The 22,433-nt window shown below is 46.3% G+C and overlaps 2 protein-coding genes across 2 annotated transcripts; one reads left to right on the top strand and one right to left on the bottom strand.

Annotated features, from left to right (window-relative positions):
* On the bottom strand, nucleotides 1–10,599 carry LOC121074231 (torsin-1A-interacting protein 2-like). The gene is made up of 7 exons (XM_040566039.1): nucleotides 9,271–10,599; nucleotides 8,650–8,841; nucleotides 7,269–7,589; nucleotides 5,683–5,985; nucleotides 5,215–5,535; nucleotides 2,575–2,739; nucleotides 1–1,982 (listed from the first exon to the last, which is right to left on the bottom strand). The coding sequence occupies exons 2-7, from the start codon at nucleotides 8,681–8,683 to the stop codon at nucleotides 1,216–1,218; spliced, it is 1,911 nt and encodes a 636-aa protein (XP_040421973.1). The 5' UTR covers nucleotides 8,684–8,841; nucleotides 9,271–10,599; the 3' UTR covers nucleotides 1–1,215.
* A 1,053-nt stretch (nucleotides 10,600–11,652) lies between these two features.
* Nucleotides 11,653–22,412, top strand: LOC121074230 (torsin-1A-interacting protein 1-like). Its single transcript, XM_040566037.1, has 6 exons — nucleotides 11,653–11,918; nucleotides 12,038–12,106; nucleotides 15,400–15,519; nucleotides 16,814–16,870; nucleotides 19,381–19,440; nucleotides 20,546–22,412. Exons 1-6 carry the CDS (start codon nucleotides 11,780–11,782, stop codon nucleotides 21,343–21,345), a joined length of 1,245 nt encoding a protein of 414 aa, XP_040421971.1. The 5' UTR covers nucleotides 11,653–11,779; the 3' UTR covers nucleotides 21,346–22,412.
* The last annotated feature ends 21 nt before the right edge of the window (nucleotides 22,413–22,433 follow it).

Here is a 22,433-nt window from a genome sequence, read left to right as displayed (position 1 = left end):
TCTTTACTAGTTGGTATCAGCTCTGCTCCCAGTTGCTCTAATAGCAGCCAGAGCACCACCTGCCTGGCAGGAAGGGAAATGTACCTTTGGTGGGCAAGGGCCTGGTATGCTGCCTTACGTGGTCTGAAATAAATATCAGTGTTATCATCTACATTCATCAATAAAAGTTAGCTGGGGAGGGGCAGGCAGAATCACAGAAAGCAAGCCAGGGAACTGCTGGACTGCAAACACTCACGGTCCCTGGGCAAGGCCTAGTGCGTGAGGAACCACCCTGGAAAAGCCGTGGAGGGGCATGAGGGGGCATTTTGACAGCTCGCTCCTGTCTTGACCCCGAGGACTCGCCCTCTGTGCAGGGAAATGACTTAGAGATGCCTCCAATGGCTTCCAGCCCTAAGTGCAGATCAGGTACCTGGGTGAAGAGGAACCATGTAGGACCAAGGCTGATGCATCAGCCCAAAGAGATGCTTGTAGCCCTGTGGTGGCAAATGGATCACAACTGAACTCTTTTAAAAGGTAGCATTAAGTTAAACTCTATTACTCATTCCTTTACCTGTGTGATCCCTTGAGGCTTAGCACCATTAGAGCGATAATGAAGTGGTTTGTGTTTCATTGTTCTCTGTTTTCAGAATGGCATAAGGGCCGCTCTGTGTGGGGGATTCCCCTGTTTTTGTGTAGTGTTTAAGTGCTGACAACTTTAATTTTTTTGTAATTGACGTTTGGAGGAATTCTGGATTGCAGGTTTGTTTGAACAGATGGCATTTAGGATCTGGCCTTTGGGTTTAAATCAGTCAGTGGAGCTGTATCAGGACTGACTGGTCAAACCCTTGACTAGCAAACTGATTTTCTTTTTGAAGCATGACTTCAATATGTTGGGTTTAGGGAGTTTGACCTTCCTTTGTTCCACTTCCTGCAAAGCACTGTTTTTCCTCCTGCCTCCCCACATTGTAATGTGCTCCTGTGCAACTAGCAGTCTAAAATATCAGCTATTCCCACCTGTCAGAAGGAAGCATACAGTCTATTACCTTCAGCTAGCCAAAAGGCCTGGATCAATTTGTACCTGTCGAACTCTTCCCAGGAAGAATGGGAAACAAATTGTAGAGAAATAGCACAGGGGTGTTACGAAGTGAATTCCTTGTTCATTTGTGTCTCTGCCTGCACCGGGGCTGGCCAGGACTGGCTTTCCAGTCCTTCCCAGGACTCTGGCAGCCTCTGTCCCTAGGTTTTGGTGTGGATGTGGCAGCCCCCCTTCTCAATGTTCTGCACCGGATGGACTGGTAGCACCAGGTGGGAGATGCGGCTCCACAGCCCACTCATCTTGTCAGAGTCTATGTGGTCGTAGGAGCTGGGGGTCCTGGCACTGGTGAACTTGGCCCAGAGGAAGTCGCGGACCCTCTCTTCCACCCACTGGAGGCTGATCTGGGTCTCCAGCGCCTCCTGCTCCAGCAGCACGGTCAGCAGCAGGGCCACGTCCTTGAAAACAGCACTTTCGTGGTCGCAGTACTTGTAGAAGATGAGGGTGGCCCCTGCCGGCAGCAGCTCGAAGCGGTGTATCACCGCAGCACGGTACCCAGCCTGGAAAGCTGAACTGAGCTCTGAGTCCATGTTCAGCTTGGCCTCGTCACTCTGGAGCTCAGATACATCCCTGCCATCGATCTGCACCGTGCTGGCATGCAGGGCGGCCGAGTAGGCGTCAGCTACCTGGATGCTAAGGCACCGCAAGGTCCGTTCACCCTGGCGGGCAGCCATGAGGATGATGATGGCTGGCTGCGTGGGCTGGGATGTGTTGAGGTGCTTCTGCAAGAACTTGCGCCCGCGAAACCACAAGTGGGGATTCTGCCCAGGAAACTTGTCCTGCAGCTTGTTGAAATGGGACAGGAAGGCCTCCACTGTGGGGTTCCTGGGGGCCGGCTGGGACGTGGCGGTTGAGTTGCTGAAGAAGAATATGCAGAAGACGAGCAATGCGAGGCCCAGAATGGCAAGTCCTGCTCAGCAGGGAAGAGATACAAACAGGGAACAGCAGTCAGTCCCAAGCGGCCCACAATGATATGCTGAAAAGTAGCTACAAGGGCTCTTTTCCCCCTCCTTGACCTTCCCCCGTGACAGCAAAGTGGTTCAGGTAGGCACGCTCTCTGGGGTCCCAGGTACGGTGAAGAAGCTGCTTGCTCCATGCTGTAGGATTCGTGCTCCTTCACACCAGCCGGGGGGGGCTACAGCTCCAGAGATGGAGGCAGGGCTACAGCTTTGTAATTACAGTGCAAAACTGAGGAAATTACAGCTGACCACAAGCTTTCTCCTATCCCCTTGCCCCCTGCCTCTGTTTTCTTTACAGTTTGTTAGCATTTGGAGCACCTGCCTCCATGTATGGAGGTGGCAGACCCAGCTAAGTGTTCCTTAGCTGCCTTCCTCCTACTACTGGCTCAGACATCCCCCATCTTTAAGGTGGATGGATTGCTTTCTTTACTTGTGAGCTGTTTCCCCAAAATCCCTATTGCCTGATGAGAAGCAGTTCCCTCGAACCCTTAGAAGACTGTGAAGGATCCCGAGAGAGAAGAAGAATTAAATGTGCTTCATTACTTGTTCCTGGTGGATCAGGGCCTTCTGGTCGATGAGTAACGCACAAGGGAAGCTTCTTTTCCTCACCTTTCAGTAAGTTGAACTCTTTAGTCTTCTTCTGTTCTGTATTTTGACTGGTGACGCTCTGCAAGCATGGCTGAGCCTCTGGCTGTGGGGCTGCATGTCCTACAGTGAGAGAAGGAAATTTGTCACTCGCTGTTGAGGGAGTGGATAAGTTGGGTTGTGAGACAAGTAACAGAGCTTTCTAGAGCTCCCAGCTGTAGAAAAGAGAAGTTAATACTGCTTTGAGTTAATGCTACTTTGAGTCTTGGCTCTCCTTGCTTTTCAGTCAGGGAAAGGAGAAAGACCAACGCAAAGCCCAGCATGGGTTCATGTCTTTGAAAGCAGGACAGCACCCAAAGGGGGGGAGGGGGGGAGAGGGAGGGGAGAGAGAGAGAGAGAGAGGCATCAGTTAATTTTGTGCTAAGGAGCAAATACCTTCTTTCTTGCTTGACTCCAAAAACCTGACAACAGCCACTAGAAATCTCATTATTCCATTTTTCCAATGCCTATGCAAGGCACAGGCGTGCACACACAGAAGCAGCAGCAATGTGCAACCACCAGCTCACCTTTTGTCCCATGTCTGCTCCTTAATGTGCTTGAGGATTCCCCCTCCTGTGTTTCTTGCTCCGTGTGCTCTCCTGGCTCCTGACCTAGGAGAGGGACACTGGTGCTCTCCTCTGCTGAGAGGCCCTCGGTGACATCTTCTGTGGCGTTCATATCTGAATGTGTCATTTTACTCTCAGAGCTCAGTGACTTGCTTCTTGATAAAGCATCTTCCTCTGCTGTGCAGGAGCTTTCACATTGCCTGCTTATCTCCAGGTCCTCCTGAGTTTCCTGGAGGACACTGCTGTCTCCTTTGCTGTCCATTTGTCTTGGGCCAGCACGGCTGTAGGGAGTGAAATTCATAGACCTAGGGTTAGCTTCTTTCAGCACAAGAACCAGCCACCTTTTCTCCTGTTCTGCCTCCTCAAAGGAGAGGCCCAGGTTATCAGCATTTCGGAAATGCAGTACACACAGATGGGGAGAGACTCACCTCTGTCCGAGTCATCTTCTTCCTGAGGTCTTTCTGAGACACCATCTCTCGTCTCCACAGACTCTTCCAGTGATGCTGCAGTTCCCTGAGGAACCTTCTCCTCCACTGTGGGATCAGCTAACTCTGAAAGCTTCACCTCTTCCCCAAAAGCAGTTGGTGGATTACTCACCGAAGAGTCCTCCTCTGGTTTGCAGGAGGTCTCAGGACACCTACTCGTCACTTGGTGCTCAAGTGTTTCTTTGGGGGGCTCCTGGTGTGCAGGATGCTCTGCTGTGCTCTCCACCTCACCTTGGGCTGGCCCAGCTGTTGGGATCAGAGTTCACAAGCTCAACTAGCCATGCAGGAGATGAGAATACCCACTGCTTCACCACCACCCTGTAAAACTCCCAGTTTCTGCATTTCAGAAACACCTACACGAGCTGCTGTGGAGAAGAGTTTACCACAACCAGCCATCATCACCAATGAATCACAATGCCTTATGTCTAGGCAGACGGCTCAAATTGGCCTCTACATTTTTTGACTGTAGTAGTGGCCATACGATGAGCGATCACTCAGAGATGCAATCCTCTCTCCAGACTTTGACCTGTCCAATGCTGGTAGCTTTGGTTTTTAAAGCTCAGATGTTATCACCACAGTGTGGTGGGTTGGCCATGGCGCAGCTGAGCACCCAGGGTGACCAAAAGTGAGAAAACTTGTGAGTCAAGGTAAAGGCAGCTGAACAGGTGAAGGAAGTGGGGGTCACAAATGATGCAATCACCTCCCCCAAGTGGACCGATGACCAGAGAGTCTCCATGCAATGGCCAGCCACATCTCCCCCTTCTTCTTCCTGTTCCTCAGTTTCATTGCTGAGCATGACATTATAGTGTATGATCTCTGGTTAATTTGGGTCAGCTGTCCCAGCTGTGTCCCCTCCAAATCTTTTGCCCATCCCATCCTACTTGCTGGGAGAAAGAGAAAGCCTTGAGGCTATGCAAGCACTGTTCAGCAGTAGCCAAAACACAGGTGCGTTATCAGCACTTTCTGTTACTTTATTTTCAACCACGAATCCCAAACACAACACCCTACTGGCTGCTATGCTGGAAATTAACTCTATCCTGGCCAGAGCCAGTGCACAGCATCCTATGAGGGGTGGGCAGTCCCTTCATTAAATGGTGCATTGCCAGATCTTCCCCAGACAGTGGTTTTCCTAGGCTGGTAAATTAAGATGATAGACTTGAAGAATTTCTAAGTCTATCTAGTCTATTTCTGTTGAAAATTGGCCATAATACTCATTGCCTCCATGCAACGGCCACCTTGGAAGCCAACCCCATCTCCGCCACCTTCTTCCTGTACCCCAGCTTTTATTGCTGATGGGGCTACTCTTCCAAATGGCTATGGTAACACAGAAACAGCAAATTAAACCCAAATATTAGGGCGTAATGCAACAGAGACATTCTGAGGCTGAACGTAAGAATTTGCAACGTATTCTGAATCTTACAAAACCAAACTGTGGCTCAAATTTCAACTGTTATTTGTGGAAATGACTTATGACTGATCAAGCACTACAAAGAGCACCACCAGCTCACCTTTTGTCCCATGTCTGCTCCTTAATGTGCTTGAGGATTCCCCCTCCTGTGTTTCTTGCTCCGTGTGCTCTCCTGGCTCCTGATCTAGGAGAGGGACACTGGTGCTCTCCTCTGCTGAGAGGCCCTCGGTGACATCTTCTGTGGCGTTCATATCTGAATGTGTCATTTTACTCTCAGAGCTCAGTGACTTGCTTCTTGATAAAGCATCTTCCTCTGCTGTGCAGGAGCTTTCACATTGCCTGCTTATCTCCAGGTCCTCCTGAGTTTCCTGGAGGACACTGCTGTCTCCTTTGCTGTCCATTTTGTCTTGGGCCAGCACGGCTGTAGGGAGTGAAATTCATAGACCTAGGGTTAGCTTCTTTCAGCACAAGAACCAGCCACCTTTTCTCCTGTTCTGCCTCCTCAAAGGAAAGGCCCAGGTTATCAGCATTTCGGAAATGCAGTACACACAGATGGGGAGAGACTCACCTCTGTCCGAGTCATCTTCTTCCTGAGGTCTTTCTGAGACACCATCTCTCGTCTCCACAGATTCTTCCAGTGATGCTGCAGTTCCCTGAGGAACCTTCTCCTCCACTGTGGGATCAGCTAACTCTGAAAGCTTCACCTCTTCCCCAAAAGCAGTTGGTGGATTACTCACCGAAGAGTCCTCCTCTGGTTTGCAGGAGGTCTCAGGACACCTACTCGTCACTTGGTGCTCAAGTGTTTCTTTGGGGGGCTCCTGGTGTGCAGGATGCTCTGCTGTGCTCTCCACCTCACCTTGGGCTGGCCCAGCTGTTGGGATCAGAGTTCACAAGCTCAACTAGCCATGCAGGAGATGAGAATACCCACTGCTTCACCACCACCCTGTAAAACTCCCAGTTTCTGCATTTCAGAAACACCTACACGAGCTGCTGTGGAGAAGAGTTTACCACAACCAGCCATCATCACCAATGAATCACAATGCCTTATGTCTAGGCAGACGGCTCAAATTGGCCTCTACATTTTTTGACTGTAGTAGTGGCCATACGATGAGCGATCACTCAGAGATGCAATCCTCTCTCCAGACTTTGACCTGTCCAACGCTGGTAGCTTTGGTTTTTAAAGCTCAGATGTTATCACCACAGTGTGGTGGGTTGGCCATGGCGCAGCTGAGCACCCAGGGTGACCAAAAGTGAGAAAACTTGTGAGTCAAGGTAAAGGCAGCTGAACAGGTGAAGGAAGTGGGGGTCACAAATGATGCAATCACCTCCCCCAAGTGGACCGATGACCAGAGAGTCTCCATGCAATGGCCAGCCACATCTCCCCCTTCTTCTTCCTGTTCCTCAGTTTCATTGCTGAGCATGACATTATAGTGTATGATCTCTGGTTAATTTGGGTCAGCTGTCCCAGCTGTGTCCCCTCCAAATCTTTTGCCCATCCCATCCTACTTGCTGGGAGAAAGAGAAAGCCTTGAGGCTATGCAAGCACTGTTCAGCAGTAGCCAAAACACAGGTGCGTTATCAGCACTTTCTGTTACTTTATTTTCAACCACAAATCCCAAACACAACACCCTACTGGCTGCTATGCTGGAAATTAACTCTATCCTGGCCAGAGCCAGTGCACAGCATCCTACGAGGGGCGGGCAGTCCCTTCATTAAATGGTGCATTGCCAGATCTTCCCCAGACAGTGGTTTTCCTAGGCTGGTAAATTAAGATGATAGACTTGAAGAATTTCTAAGTCTATCTAGTCTATTTCTGTTGAAAATTGGCCATAATACTCATTGCCTCCATGCAACGGCCACCTTGGAAGCCAACCCCATCTCCGCCACCTTCTTCCTGTACCCCAGCTTTTATTGCTGATGGGGCTACTCTTCCAAATGGCTATGGTAACACAGAAACAGCAAATTCAGTTTAAAAAACAGTTTAATTAACCCAAATATTAGGACGTAATGCAACAGAGACATTCTGAGGCTGAACGTAAGAATTTGCAACGTATTCTGAATCTTACAAAACCAAACTGTGGCTCAAATTTCAACTGTTATTTGTGGAAATGACTTATGACTGATCAAGCACTACAAAGAGCACCACCAGCTCACCTTTTGTCCCATGTCTGCTCCTTAATGTGCTTGAGGATTCCCCCTCCTGTGTTTCTTGCTCCGTGTGCTCTCCTGGCTCCTGATCTAGGAGAGGGACACTGGTGCTCTCCTCTGCTGAGAGGCCCTCGGTGACATCTTCTGTGGCGTTCATATCTGAATGTGTCATTTTACTCTCAGAGCTCAGTGACTTGCTTCTTGATAAAGCATCTTCCTCTGCTGTGCAGGAGCTTTCACATTGCCTGCTTATCTCCAGGTCCTCCTGAGTTTCCTGGAGGACACTGCTGTCTCCTTTGCTGTCCATTTTGTCTTGGGCCAGCACGGCTGTAGGGAGTGAAATTCATAGACCTAGGGTTAGCTTCTTTCAGCACAAGAACCAGCCACCTTTTCTCCTGTTCTGCCTCCTCAAAGGAAAGGCCCAGGTTATCAGCATTTCGGAAATGCAGTACACAAGGAACTCCTTCCTCATTTGAAAACAGAGAAAAGCTGTGCTTGTCACATGTCAGAACATGCTGTCCTTTGGACTTTTACATTCTTTGTTGCTTTGTTCCTGTTGTTACAGGAGCAATTCTGAATGCCTAGGATGGGTCTGATAAGATTATAGCATCAAGGTATCAATGAAATGCTCATGTATAAGAAGGCACCAGGAGGATGTAAGTGCATGGTAGGAACTGAAATGCAAGGAACGCGGAGGTGTCCTCCTATTCAAGTTGGGCACAAGCAGTGCTCCTTGCCCTGCCAATTCTGTAGGTTTTGCATCCCTGGGTGGTGGAAAACTGGCTTATTATTTAAAATCTGCAGATCTGTGGCTTCTGGCCTCTGCCGAATTTGGATCCTGCACTTGAGGTGAACTATCTTGTGCCCACCTGGCAGATACAACCCGATGGGACTCACTTCTTCACTGGAAGCCTGTTTGTTGTTAACTCTGGGCTTCTCCTTGCGGGTCCATCTGAGATACCTGTGTTCAACAGAGCCTCCTCCTCCTTGACTGGTCACCAGAGGGAGGTGACTCTACCCCTGCCGCCTACCATGCATAACCCTGCTGCTCTACCTGATTGCACTTACACTTGGCAGCTGGCCCAGAGGAGGTGTTCCCTTCCCTGCAGCCCATGTTACAAAGCTGTTTCCCATGGAGAATACCAGGAACAAAGTTCTTCTAGCCTGCAGCTCTATCTTTAGCCCTTCTTGTGCTGCCATGCTGGATACATAGCCTAAACTTGTTGCTGACCAGAATCCGAAAGTGAAGGTAAATTGTTACTACGTGGCCTGGAGAAGAGGGGATTTTTCTCAGCTTGTGATTTTGTTTCAGTTTCCGTTGTCACTGTTGAAATACTCTTGTGATAGGATTTTCCCAGAAGATGGAGCAAGCGCAGGGTTTGCTTACCTCCAGGCAGGTCCACACTTGGATTCTTTTCCATTTTCTTTCTCCTGTGGGGTCCCAGCACCTTTTACTTCACTTTCTCCTTTGCTTGTGTGGGGATGTCTTCCTGCTGCTGGGGTGGCTGACCAAGTCCTACCCCCAGCAGGGCCACCATCCTGCGTTGGCCTCAGGAACTGCAGCTGAACACCTGTAGACCTGATAAGCATAAACACAGCCGTGGTGATTCATGGTGGAAGAGGAGGATCCTCCCTCCATGCTCAAAATTATTTGGGAGGCATGAAAATGGGTGCATGTAACTGGTACTGTATGCCATGAACCTTCAGCGACGAGCGCAATGCCTGCCTGCTGGCCAGCAACAGGCAACATGGAAAACTCCTGAGAAACTCTCCCCACTGGAGCTGGGTTCATGCAGATCAAAGATCTCAATACCCAGCCGTCGCAGCGGCTGGAGGGGAACCTTTCCCCTTGGCTCCTCTACAGCTCAGTTTTCTTGCTAAAAACAAGATTTAGGAGTGTGGGGGTTTATTTATAGCTCTCCTGGCCTGGCTGCTGTCCCTCCCTTCTCTGTGCCGTTCCCACTTGCAGAAAGGGAAGCACAAAGCCACCGTGCCCTCGGACACTTACCTGGGCAGGGCTGGAGCCGGTTGGGGCTGTGAAGAGAAGCAGCGAGGCGGCCAGTGATGGCCCCGGGGCTTGTCCTTCCCGGAGGCCCTTTGGCTCAGCTGGACAGCCCTTTTCCCGAACGCGCCCTAAATCCTCCGCTGCTGTCGGCGCGAGGGTGAACCCTGCCCTTCCACGGCTGCCCAGGCAGGATGCTGGGAGCTGTAGTTTTCCTCCCTCCTCTCCAGTGCTGGCAGCTCTTCCACCAGGAGAAGGAGGGCTGTCATTCCCGGAAGTGTTCAGTGTTGTAACTCCTTTTGGACTGTATTTCTGGCTGCATTTCTGTGCTGTAGGCTTAAATACATTTGGGCAATGCTTTCCAAAAAAAAATAATAATAAATCTTGCTGTGCCCACAGAGGGTGCAGATATGTTCCAACCTTACAGACCCCTGCCCAAGGACCCATTTCATGGGAAACAGTGGCATGGAGCAGGGCAAACTGAGGAAAGGCATTGATGCAAGGGACAGAGGCTGCAGCCCATCAGGTCAGCCTGGAACCTTTCTACCATCTGCAAATGGCTGAGACAAAGCACAGGGAAAGGTGACTCAAGCAGTGCCAGTACAGGGCAGAGTCTGGGAGTGGGACTCTTCAGTTTGGAGAGCAGAAGGCTGACAGTGGTGAGGGTTGATCCACGTGGAGTTATTGCTCACCAAAACCCTTGTTACTAGAACTTGAGAAACTTGCAAAACAGGCAGCACGTTAGGTTTGAGTGGGCAGAAAAAAGTGCTTTTTTTATGCTATGTGCAGGAAACTTCCAGACCTTCCTGGCACAGGGGTGATGGAGGCAGAGTTTCAGGATTAGACTCATTTGTGGACACCAGGTCTGTAAACAGTTAGTGCAGGACTGGGTGGGGAAATATCATTTAGGTGAATTGCAAAAGCCCAGCCCCATGCCGTGGTCTGCTCTCCTTCTGCTCCCACAGCATCCTGAACTCGTGTACTAGTGATGTACTGGGTCTGGCTGGGATGGGGCTCACTGTCCTCATGGCATCCCATAAAGTGCTGTGCTTTGAGTTTTGGCTGTTGCTGAACAGTGCTTGCACAGCATCAAGGCTCCATTTCCAGCCCCCCAAAAGCCAGTAGTCCCAGACAAGAGGCTGGGAAGGGACATGGCTGAGAAGTGACACAGCTGGGACAGCTGACCCTAACTGCCCAAAGGGATACTCCATCCCTTATAACCTTAAGTTCAACCCTAAAAACTAAGGGCAAGCAGGAGCAGGGGCATTTGCTATGAAGGTGTTTGTCTTCTGAAGCAATTGCTGTGTGTGCTGAAGCCAGTCTCCCCAGGAAGTGGCTGGACATCACCTGCTGATGGAAAGTAGAGAGATTTTTTCTTGCTTCTGTGAGCAGCCTTTGCTTTTCTTTCATTAAACTGTTATTAATTAATTTTTTAATTAATCTTGACCCACAACTTTTTTTTTTTAAATCCAATTATCTCCCCTTGTCCTGCTGAGGAGGGGTCTGAGAGATGACTTTCTTCCTTTGGTGTTCGCAGTCATTGGATATGAGCTGATATATAGAACTGTAGCTCAACAGATCTGTCCTTTAACTTGTTTAATGATGGATTTTCTCTGAACAGGAATAAAATTTCTCTCAATCTGAAGAATCAGTAGTGTTTAGTTGGCTTACAAAGGACACATTTTTGAGTCCTGCTTAACTATTTACATAATATATTCATTTAATAATATGCTTCTTGTGAGCAATGTGATACTGCTTGCTAGCTGTAGTCACACCAGGTCACCTGCCAGGTCAGAGATCACAAGTCATGCCTCCAGCAGGTCTTTTCCTACCTAATTTGAATTGAGCTAACAGTTCAGCTGTACTTTGAAACCTCCCAATGCAGTATTTATTACCTCCTCATTTGTTTTTGCTTTAGAAAACATTGCTCAATGCCTACATTCAGCATTTACATCTTATATGACAACTGCTGGTACAGGTGAGAGCATCCATAATTTATTTCACAAATATTTACTTGCTTCTAGGAGAAACTGGAACAATGACAGTGTGCTGCTGTAGCATTAAAATACTTTATTGTGAAATGTGTGTATAAACGAGGCTGTTGCAGGAGTGTGACTGGCACTTCCCTCACACAGCCTCTATGCTCCATAATGCACAACATGTACAAAACAAACAAACAAACAAACAAACAAAAAACCAGCCCCAAACTTCAGTGCCCGAGCCGGACTCTGCGCGGCGACTGCCTCAGGGGTCCGCGCACAACATGGCGGCGGCGGCGGCGTCGCCCCCTCACCGGGGCCGCGCGCAACATGGCGGCGGCGGCGCTGCCCACGAGCCGCCCCTCGGCCCGCAGGAAGCGGCGGGGCCGGCCGGACCTGCGGCGGGAAGTGAGGTTGGCGGGGCCGCCCCCGCCGCGGCGAGGCGGCAGCTTCGGTCCCGGGCGGCTCCGAGCGGGGCGGCGGCCGGGCAGGGCAGGGCTAAGGGGGCGGCGGTCGTTGCCTGCAGCGCCAGCGGCATGGTGGGGGACGGCGACGAGCGGGCTCCGCCGGACGCCCCCGAGCTGAAGCGGCGGCGGAAGAGCCCTCGCTTGGCGGAGGCGGCGGAGAGGGAGAGGGAGGCCGAGCCCGAGCCCGGCTCCGGTGGGGCGCCGGAGGGTGAGCGGCGCGGCGGGGCGCGTGTGGGGTGTGTGTGAGGATTTCGGCAGGGGAAGCAAGGAGCTGGCACCCCCTCGGGGGGCCCCGCAGAGGCTCCCCTCACGCGTGTGTCGTTGCAGGGGGCGAGCTCGGCGTTGTGAGCCCGGACCGCCTGACCCGGCCGCCGATCCGAGCCTGCAGGGCGGCAGGTGAGTGCGGGGCTGTGCCTGCCCCGCGGCGCTGCGGGCCGGGCTTCTTGCTGCTTCCCCGGGGCTCGCAGCGGCGCTGCAGGGGTGCCGGCGTCGCCTAAAACCGTCCCGTGCCGTCGGGCGGTCGCCCCGTCAGAGGGCTGCAGGCAGATGGCTCTGCTTCCTTCCCTTTTTGTCTCCTGAGCTGGGCTGGGTGCTTTGGCGAAGGGTTCGGCGGCGCTCAGGAGGGTGAGTTGGGTGAGCTTCAGCTGGGGGGCACGGAGAAGTCTCGTCCTGAAGGAGGAAGGCAGAGGCTGTGGATGTGTCTTTGGGGAAGAAGGAATATCGACGTTAAGCTGCTTTAAGAGTGAGGGGGCAACTAGTTAGCAGGTAAAGCACAACGTAAAAAAGTGCAGCTGGTTAGCAGGTGAAAAAGCTTCATCTCTGAAAAAGCTGTGGGAAGCCATTCCTTTAGGAAGTATGGCTGAGTGGATTTATTATTATTTTTTTTTTTTCCCTGAGGGCATCTCTAAGGATGCTCCTCTGGACAGCCTGTTCAATGCCTCACCCCCTCACAGTAAATAATTTCTTCCTTATATCTAATTTAAACCAACCTTCTTTCAGTTTAAAGCTGTTAACCCTTGTCGTATCACTACACTGATAAAGAGAGTTATATACACAAGTGTTGTAAAAGTGTGAGACTATAATGCTTGATATAGAAGTGAAGGAGTAATTACCTCCCTCACAGTCCTGCTCTCTGTAACTACTGTAATGTTGTATTCTTCTGCAGAGCTCAGGGAAGACCAGGGGGAATGCAGGGCCTGTGAGGCAGCAGGACAAACAGGGTGGATCTTTACAAGGGCTTTTATAAGGGCTTTGTTTCTTTGTAATTGTCATGCTTCCTGGGGAGCAGCATGGAAATGAAACCATGAGCTGGGGAACTGGCTTCTGACTTCTGCTTAGAGGTTTTAAATATAAATTAGGAAACCCGTTTCTAAAGTTAAAGAACGTTAAGAGTGTAAAAACCCTGCCTCAGATCAGGCATCTTCTCGTTCACCTAGCTAATGGTGCACGCTAGCGACCTATGCTGAATTTGTCTTAAAATATGCAAGTAGAATTTATGACTGTACAAGCAAAGGGCACGTGATAGATGTTTTTGGGACCTGAATTTTTGCTGCCTGTAGTTGCTGTGGAATGTTGAAGGCTCATCTCTTGTGTTGAAGAAGATTGAACCCACAGGGGCAAACGTGTACCAGACTTAAAAGACCAAGTTGCAATGGTAAAGTAGTGGCTTTGTATTTTGGTTTATAAGCCTGTAGTTTATGAACTTACAGATTTCTAATCCCTTTGATTAAGCTGGTTTATGGAATGGGGATTGCAAGAAGATCTCTTGGCAAGTGACTGCAGAAGGTGGCTGGCTATCTAGCAGGCTTAAGGCGCAGGTAAATCCTCACTAGCTGCTCAGGAGGCACAAACGGTCCTTAGGGCAGGAGGCTCAAAGCCTTGTGAGGGTACAACAGGTGTGTTCTGGACTGGAAATTTATATGTATACACTCACGAAAGTTAAACCATGCAGGGGAGGCTTACTTTCCTCTGTAAGAGTTACTGTGTATGCTGTCTGCTTGCACCAATACTTTTCCTGTCTGTTGGATGCAGAAGATGCTGGTCTGCAAGCTGTGTTACCATGTGAGCAGTGAAGTATGTTTATATCTTTCATGTTTGCAAAAACTTTTAAGAGTGCTTTGAGAGTATGGAATGGTGCAAAAAAGAGGAGAGGAATGAAGAAGTATGGATTGCATGGGCAGCCCTCTTTAAATTCATAGATCATTCTGGTCTTGTGATTACTAGGCAATGCTAATGGTAAGAGTTTCTTGCAAAATCTCAGTGTGTAGTGAAATACTACAGCTACGTTGTTTGGCAGTCTTGGAGATCAAGTGAATGGGAGAGAATCTTCATTCTAGCCTGGTGGAAAATAAATCATTTAACTGCTTCTTAGGACAAATTTGAAAATACAGTGTCCCACTCACTATTTGCAAGTACTTTACTGTTTTACCTGTGACTTGATATCTTCGTTTAAAATTTATGGTTTTCTTTCACCTTTTTTCTTCTTTTTTGCCTCCTTTGTACTCTTTTTATACACTGGCATGCTAGAGTCACCAAAACGTATGAGAAAAAAGGTTTTGCTCACTATTTTTGAGGTAAAATTAATAAATGGTAGGTGGCAAGATGTGTGTTGTCCTCACACATATGGTAAGAGCTATAGAAGCACATTTAAAAAAAAAAAAAACAAAAAACACAACACGTGAAACCATGGGAGATCCCAGTACTGTTTTGGTTTGTTTATTTTTAACAAGGCCCAGTGTGGATGTCGCAGAGGAAGTTTTACCACTTGTATTCTTCTTTTTGCTGTTTCTTCTTGCTTATGCCCTCAGCTTGATCCCTGTATCATGATCTCTATTCCACAGGTGGACTACAGATTTCATTCCATACCTAAAGGGATTTTTTTCCTTAAATCTGATTGTGCTTTGTCTTTTCAAACCTCTTTTGCTGGCATTCTGCTTCTGACTGGCTTCCCAGCCCTGACCTTTGCTCTGTTACTTCTATCACCTTACTGGACTTTATTCTTCCTAGCTAGTAATGTTGACTAAGTTTGATTTCAGCATCTAAATGGCTGTGTGATTTTGGCTAACAATATAAAGGGGGGTTAGATTCTTCCCAGCTATGTGGGGATTAAATTAGGAGCATAGGTGCCTCAGATTTCCTTTATGGTTGATGGGAGAAAAAGCGACCCACCTAAAGGACAGCATGGACTATTTAAAAAGGGGAATTATGTTCTAAAGTTGCTTCTCTCTCTTTTTACCCCTTCATAACACTATGGAAAACATAGGACAATTATTGTTTGTTTGGAAATTGTGTGCCCAGTGCAAAAAATCTCTTTACTTCCAGGCTTGTGTATTTACTAGTTTACACTGATTTCCTTTAGTAGGGCATTTCCTAGCTCTTAGCATTTGGTGTCTTGATGTCTGTTTTTTTTAAAGTGTTTTTAAGCTAAAGACTCCTTAAAAAAAAAAAAGGAATAGAAAAAATGTGTGGTGGTGCAGAATGCTATGTTTGTAGAACTCAAACTTGCCATAAACTTTTCAATTCCTAGTTACTTTTCAAGAAAGTAACACTTATGAGATCATAACTAGAAATATCACAGATTAAGATCATGTATGTTCTGAAACTGTGTCTTGGTTCATCAGTTTCGTGATGTTACGAGCACAAATGATACTGCAATCATACCAATCCTTTTTATTTTTTCTTCCTGGTAGGCAGTTCTTCAAATTTCTTACTTCCAGAGAACCCAGCAAAAGAAAAAGCAAAGGATTACGATGGCATTGAACCCAAGAAACCAGTAGGGCATCAACCAAGTGTTCATGCACCGTTAAAAGGTAACAACACTAGTTTTGTCAGTGTCTTTCCCATGATGTAATAAATGATTGCTTAATTGCACTAAAATGACATCCCTTCAGTTTTCTTACAAAAGGGAGAGTTGTTGAGTTGAAACATGAACAGATGAAGGAGTCGAAAATATTTTTCTTTTCAGGGTCTGCTCCTGCCTGTGAGCCAAAACTGATTGTAGTGTGACAGCCATCTGCTGGGGTGTAAAACCCCAACATGCAAGAAAGTGTTGTTTTAAACTTTGATAAATACATAACCTTCCGTCTCCTGAAAAGCAAATCAAGATGAGTGATGTGATACCTGCTTCCAAAACTGTTATGTTTAGAAGAGTGGAGCTTTAACTGCCTCCTGCAAAGCAAAACAAAACCATCCCTTTTCTAAAAAGATGAGTTAGTTTCAACTTTAGCAGGGGGAAGCTAACTGTACCAAGTGTTTTCAGTGTTCATTGCTCAGGGTTTGTTGATGCATATTACAGAAGCAATAGGAAGATACAATGAGGAAGAAAATACAAGCTACTTTATACCAGCAGAGGGTAGTTATGTTGCTGAAAGTGATTTGAATACATCTAAATAGATAAGCCACGTAAGGGAGGTTTTTAGGAGAGCTGGTAACTGGTTGGAGAGTGAGGGAGTTGTTTGCATTCAGTCAGTCAGTAACAGTCCTAATCACACAGTTAAATTCATTGCTTATGCAAGAGCACTGAAAGTAATTAAGAGTGCAGACTGACAAAATATAGACTCAAACTAAGTAGCTGAGATGTGCTCAAGAACAGATCTCTGTCAGCCTGCTGTTTCCCAGGAGCACATGAAGGCATTTTGCTCAGGCAGCTAGAAAAATGCCCCCGTTTGCTGAGCTCCTCCAGGTCTGATAGCATTGTTGTTAATGTGGCAACTTTACACTGTTCTTGTTTTTCCTCTCTGCTGAACCAGAGTTTCGGTTTCAAAAGTGTCAGACCCGGTACCTTCCAGTAGCAATCACAGAATCATGTGTTTTCATCATCATGCATTTTAAAGAAAAAGTGGGAAGGATACTCTTGTGGCATGTCGGGAAGAGCAGGGTGAAGGGCCACATTAAGCCCCTTCTATTAGATATGGAAGCTTTCTCCCTCTACAAAGGAGTCCAAGAGGCTGTCATATGGAGCAGGTGTGGTTTGTCAGTACAGTACATGCTCCTTCCCTGAGAACTTGAAGATTGCATAGCAAGAGCTAGAAGCGTTTGGGTTGTCTGCTTTATTCTGAACTCTGATGTGATGACCAAGTTGTTTCATTTTTGCTTTGGTTTCAGAAAGCAAGGCTGACTTCTTTGAGAAAAGTCAAGAGCACCACTCAACTACACTACAGAGTAAGTAGAAAAATAGATACCTAGTGCTTCCCTGTTGGTAAGTGACAAGTACAGAATTCTTCTTTCCTCTGCTTACGTTTTTCTTGTGCCCTGTAACTCTCTGTCCAGGAGGGTAGAAGGGGACCCAGGAGGGAGACACAAATGGCAGCTGGAGCAGCTGATTTGTTCCAGAGCCTGGCCCTTCTGTGAGGTTATTCAACTTGCTGACCCAACAGAAAATGACCCTTTTGTTTTTTTGGCTGGGTTAGGAAGCTGAGTTGGTTCTTGGGGCAGTCGTAAGTGGAGAGCACATAGCAGTGGTATTGTGGGCGTGAGGGAGGGAACACAACCTTCACCTTTTGGTAGCAGTGTACCCACGTCACCACCTTCTCTAGACTTTCCCTGGGCAATGGCGGCCTGCTGTGATCTAAATCATCTGTCTGATACTCCTAGACAGGAGCAGCCTTTTTTTTATACTGGCAAATGCCAATTTGTTCATCCAATGACCAATTCCTTGTTTCAGATTTTTATGCTGGTGGGGGGCTGTTTTGTGTTTGTTAGCTTGTTTTTTGTTTGTTTGTTTTCCTTTTCTCTTGGTAGAGTACTTGAAATAAGGAAAAAAAATGTTCTGAATTCGAAGTAGTCTTCAGTTCTTGCCATCTCAGCATTTGTTTCTATCCTGAACAGTAAAGATAAAAAACGAAGTCCTGTAAATCAGAATTCATTTTGGAGAACTTAGTGGTAGCTGACAATTGTTTTTTGTTTTTTTTTTTAAACCACACTGCCTTCCATAAGGGAAGCTCATCTTGTGGTAGCTGCACATTTGTGAAACACCTTTGAAAATATGACTTGATGCAGGCTGTTCTTGCCAGTCTGATACTACTTATTCCTGTGCCAGAGGCAATACGTGCTGTATGAGAGATCCTGGGTGCTTGTTGACCAAATCAATGCTTGCTGGGTGAAGAACTCCTGAAAATCAATTGACGCTCTGAAAAGTCCAATGTGCCTAAAGAAGTTAGACCTTCTGAGTTAGGCAAAACAAATAATTTGCTTGGCTTTCATTGCAAATTGCCTTGTAAATAAGGCAAGATTCATAGGTAGGATAGAATCTGTTATTAGATTGTTCATTGAAATATGTTTTCCTTAAGGATATGAATCACAGCTGTCTCCTAAATATGAAAACTAGTCTCTGCAAACAGGGTACACTGTAAAATACAGAATTGGGGTGATTCTGATCTGTTAACTACTAGAAGCCTTGTGACAGCTTAGCCAGCTACAAGCTCCATGTCTGTGCCCTACTGCGGGTGGAGGGGAATTGCAGAACAGAGCAGCTCATTAAGCCGGTTAAGCTTTGGCTTAAACCAGAACTGCTTTTAGCACCTACTGTGATTACATTCATACAGAAGTAAGGTTGTAGTGTTTATTTTACTTTTCTTGAAATAACTACTACGGGGCGTGTTTGTTCAATTTATTCTTAGTAGTGTCATTGACAGTATCCTGATTTGGCTACATATTACTTTTGAACCAGTGTCTGTAGTTCTCAAGGAGCCAGAAATTCTCATGTCTTTTTAATTAACTGACTAAATGCAGAAAACATGCTGACCAATAATTGCTCTGTATATATTCATACAGGTCTCCTGGGAAAGTAGTCCGTAACGCTCTTTGATGGATTGTGTCTGTACTTCTTTGCTGTCTGAACCCATTTAAATAAACAGACTAAAAGTATATTTTAAGTTGAAAGCTTACATTTTTCTTTAAAAGCACAATTCATCCCAATCAACTGACTGACAGTGAAGCAGGTCTCTCAACCAAGCTAGCTGGGAGGGGATGTGAGACTGTGCCTTTAAAAAACCACTGTTCTTTTCCTGCTTAAATCTTGCATTATCTTGTTTTCCTAAAACATATATTAATTGTTTCAATTTTCCGTCCCTCAAATTCTTGAGCAAAATGGGGGAACTTAAATGGGGCATGGTATCCTTGTGCAGAACATAACAGGCTGTTAAATCTGCCATTTTGTCATCTTGTACTTGAAATGTCTGAATTTTTATTTGTAAAACTTTTCAAAAGTTTTTAAAAAAAATCACTGGGGATGATTTGTGATAGGTTGGTTACGCTTTTTATGCAAGATGTCAAGATGGCTTAAGACCTGACATTTGGCAAGGAGTGTAGTTGGGAATCCAAGAGTCAAAGGGGGCTTCTCAGGCTCGTAATAGCAGTGAATGTTTCATTTTCCTTGTTCAAGACTTGCCTCGCCTGCGTACAGGATGGTGATGAGGCAGAAGGAAATAGAAAGCCCCATACCTGATACAGTCGTACTCAGGATGAGGTCACAGCTTTGCCTTTGCTCCTGTTGGTAACCTTCTTGTAAGCTTCAGAGAATTCTGTATGTAAAAGCATAACAAAGAACAGCTTTCCATCGAAGGTGATGCAGTTCTGTGACTTCAACTCCCTGCCAAATTCCCCACTGGAAGATTGCTTATAATTGTTGTCTTATGTATTTTTCTCATGTTGCTTTCTTAATCCTTTAACAGGCAGAAGTAAATTTCGAGATCAACCCAGTATAGTGAAGCAGTCACAGCGTTTGGCCAAAAGTAAGACTTCTGCTTTCACTTTTATTTCATGCTTGTGTTACATAAGCTATTCCCATGCTTGTCCAAGTAGTAGATTTCCTGGTTGCTGGTGTTAAACTGACGGTCCTTGCCAGAACAGATGCTTTGCTCGCTAGCGCGTGTGTTTTCAGTGCTAAGGAAGGAGTCTTGTACAATAGGTAATGCTTCCACCCAAATTTAAGGTCTTCCATCTGTAACGTCTATGAGATTTGCTGCAAGATTAAAACTGAGGGAGGCCTAGTGATGTTCTTATTTAATAATTGTTGTGTTGCTGTCCTGATAAAGGTTAGGACATAAAAAGGTGGTGTGAGGTATAGTTCTTTGCTGTTGCCAGGGAAGTTGGTGTGTTTTGTTACTGATTTTATTGGGGACAGGATCAAGCCTTATGCTTGCAGTAGGTTAAACAAGTGTTAGTTTAACTGTTCAAATACACAACCAAATCCAAATATCTGATATTCTGTATGCTTCCTGTGCACTGTTTGCCATGTATACTCTTTGTGAAGCTGGCTGATGCAAAGAACACAAATGTTTTCTGATAGTGTTGAGCACCAGTGTTTGAGATGCAAATATTGCTGCAGAGACTATTTTTACTCCTTATCCGTAACAGGACAGGGAGGAGAAACAGCAACACACAAACCATCCTGGTGCTGCCAGATTTTCTATCAGGCTCTTTCTACAGAAACTAAATGTAGGAACAAACTTGATCTTTCTGAGAACCGTTTTAAATTGTTGGTTTGGATTTGGTTAAATAAAGGGTGGATTTTCCAGAAGAGTTCCTTTTTTTCAGAAGTATGTCCAATTTCTTAGTCAATCTGGAAATACTTCAAAATGTCTTTTTTTTTTTAATGATGGGTCTTCACTAAGTTGCTGAAGAAGTGAAAGGTTTTCTTTTAACCTGGAAAAGTGAAACCTGAAAGGTTTTCTTTTAACCTAGAACATCTTTTTCTTCAACTGCTGTACCAGTAGCTTGAGAGTAGGATGAGTTCATTGACCTCTACTGTATGCTCTTTTTTTTTTGTAAATTGTTGGCTTTTTACTCCTTTTAAAAACATAATTTTTTCTTCCTGTTTGCTCCTCCTTTCTATAGAAGGTGGTGGATCAAAGAGTGGATTTCAAAAGGGATGGACTTTACTGGTTCTGGCAATTGTTGTCGCACTGTTTTATGTCGGGTGGATTGGAATGCCAAGCCTTCTAGACACAACTTCGTCAAGTAGAAATACTCAAATTCTGCAAGCGTTTCGGGCCCGGATGGATAAACTCAAGGAAACATACCAAAGTCAGGACCCCAATCTGTGGAGAAGAACCCACGTGTTCCTTGAGAAACACCTCACTGCTTCCCATCTGCACACGGAGCCAGCCATCTTACTGTTCACAGCTGGCCAAGAAGCCGAGAAAGCACTGAGGTGCCTCAGTAATGAGATTGCTGATGCTTTTGCCTTCTCCCAGAATGCTACCGCAATCAAAATTAACGGGGCAGACAAAGCCGAAATGGATAGTGACAATGTTAAGATGGAGGTAGATAACGAGCTCAGCTCTGGGTTCAGCAAAGGCAAGAAGGTAGCAGTGGTGCATCGTTTTGAGTTACTGCCTGCAGGCTCCACCTTGATCTTTTACAAGTACTGTGACCATGAAAATGCAGCATTTAAGGATGTGGCTCTTCTGCTGACTGTTCTCCTGGATGAGCAGTCACTGGGAAAGAGCCTTACCATGAAAGAAGTTGAGGAGAAAGTGAGGGATTTCCTCGGGACCAAGTTCACCAGTTCAGATGTTCCTAGTTCTTACAATAGCATGGATACAGATAAGCTGAGTGGACTGTGGAGCCGTATATCTCATCTTGTGTTACCTGTTATGCCTGAAAAGGGCCTTCCTGTGGAGGGATGCACATAAAAGTTGTTAGAGAGGACTCTGGAAAGGAGGAAGACAAAAAATATGTTGTAATGGCTGAACAGGGAAGAACCTACTGTGGCTGCTGAGCTTAGGCCGCACAAAGTCCTTTCTGTGCAAAGAAGTTTCACCAAGTGGCAGGGTTGATTCTGCTAAAGTAACTGGGACTTCTCTAAATAAACTGCAGAACGTAAACAAGGAACTTGATTGTTCTTGGTAAGTTGTCTTCAGTAACTTACTCAGGTTTGGTGTCCTGGAGTTAGAAGCAAGCATCCACAACTGCAGAAACACTCATCTGCTCATGAAGCTGTCTTGGTGCACTGTTGGCTTTGCTGTGAAGATCAGATCCCTTTCTGCTGGTGGATAAAAGCTAATATCACGTGTAACAAGGTAATGGGATGTAAAAACATCAGCTTCATCTGCCAAGAATGGCTTACTTCTGTTATAATACATTGGAAATGATAAAGTGATGTGAGTCTAAACACAAGTTTTTTCTTGGTCCATTTAACTACAGCATAGATGTCAGCTGTCTCTGGAGACTTCTAGAAATGGCGCGAATTGCTTGAGAGATTTGTGACTTGTAGAGGACCTTTCAGCAAGCATTTCCTCCTAAAATGAGTCTGCCCCAACCAGTCAGGAGAGTGAGAAAAGCTGGGATTCAGACATTAGCTTAAAGTTAGTAGTAGATGTCAGTTAAATGATCCCTTCGCACCTCTTTGCCTCACTGCTTCCAAGAATTCTCTGCTGTTTGTCAAAGCCCTGCGAGTCTTAAAATTTGGGGAAAATTGAAAAAGTCAGCCACGTGTGTACTAAAGACCTGTTATATCTCCTTTCCAAACAAAAGTTTAGGAAGACGTAATTATTTCTTCCTTTAATAAGATAACTATTTTTGCATCAAGAGAATTTATTTATTTGTGGTACTCAATATACTAGAAAATGGATCTTTTTTCATGTGTCTGCATATAACCTGCTGCTTGCTGCATAAGCTTTTAGTGAAGAACAGATTTGCAACGCATGTTTTTAAAACACATTTTTAGAGTGCCTCCTGCCAAGAATCCCTCGCATCAGACTAAAAACATCCATGTGTTTCT

This window comes from Cygnus olor, chromosome 8 (assembly GCF_009769625.2).
Source record: "Cygnus olor isolate bCygOlo1 chromosome 8, bCygOlo1.pri.v2, whole genome shotgun sequence".
Lineage (NCBI taxonomy): Eukaryota > Metazoa > Chordata > Aves > Anseriformes > Anatidae > Cygnus > Cygnus olor.
Note: the sequence above shows the minus strand (reverse complement) of the source record. Positions and strands in the feature narration are given on the sequence as shown.

Bases quoted from the DNA above. Each gene is read 5' to 3' on its own strand.
- LOC121074231 (XM_040566039.1), bottom strand. From the start codon at position 8,683: ATGGAAAAGAATCCAAGTGTGGACCTGCCTGGAG. The intron at 5,986-7,268 runs GTGAGCTGGTGG...TGATCCCAACAG, and splicing joins GAGCAGACATGGGACAAAAG to CTGGGCCAGCCCAAGGTGAG. The intron at 1,983-2,574 runs GTAATGAAGCAC...CCTGCTGAGCAG, and splicing joins CCCTGATCCACCAGGAACAA to GACTTGCCATTCTGGGCCTC.
- LOC121074230 (XM_040566037.1), top strand. From the start codon at position 11,780: ATGGTGGGGGACGGCGACGAGCGGGCTCCGCCGGACGCCCCCGAGCTG. The intron at 11,919-12,037 runs GTGAGCGGCGCG...GTGTCGTTGCAG, and splicing joins CTCCGGTGGGGCGCCGGAGG to GGGGCGAGCTCGGCGTTGTG. The intron at 12,107-15,399 runs GTGAGTGCGGGG...TCTTCCTGGTAG, and splicing joins CCGAGCCTGCAGGGCGGCAG to GCAGTTCTTCAAATTTCTTA.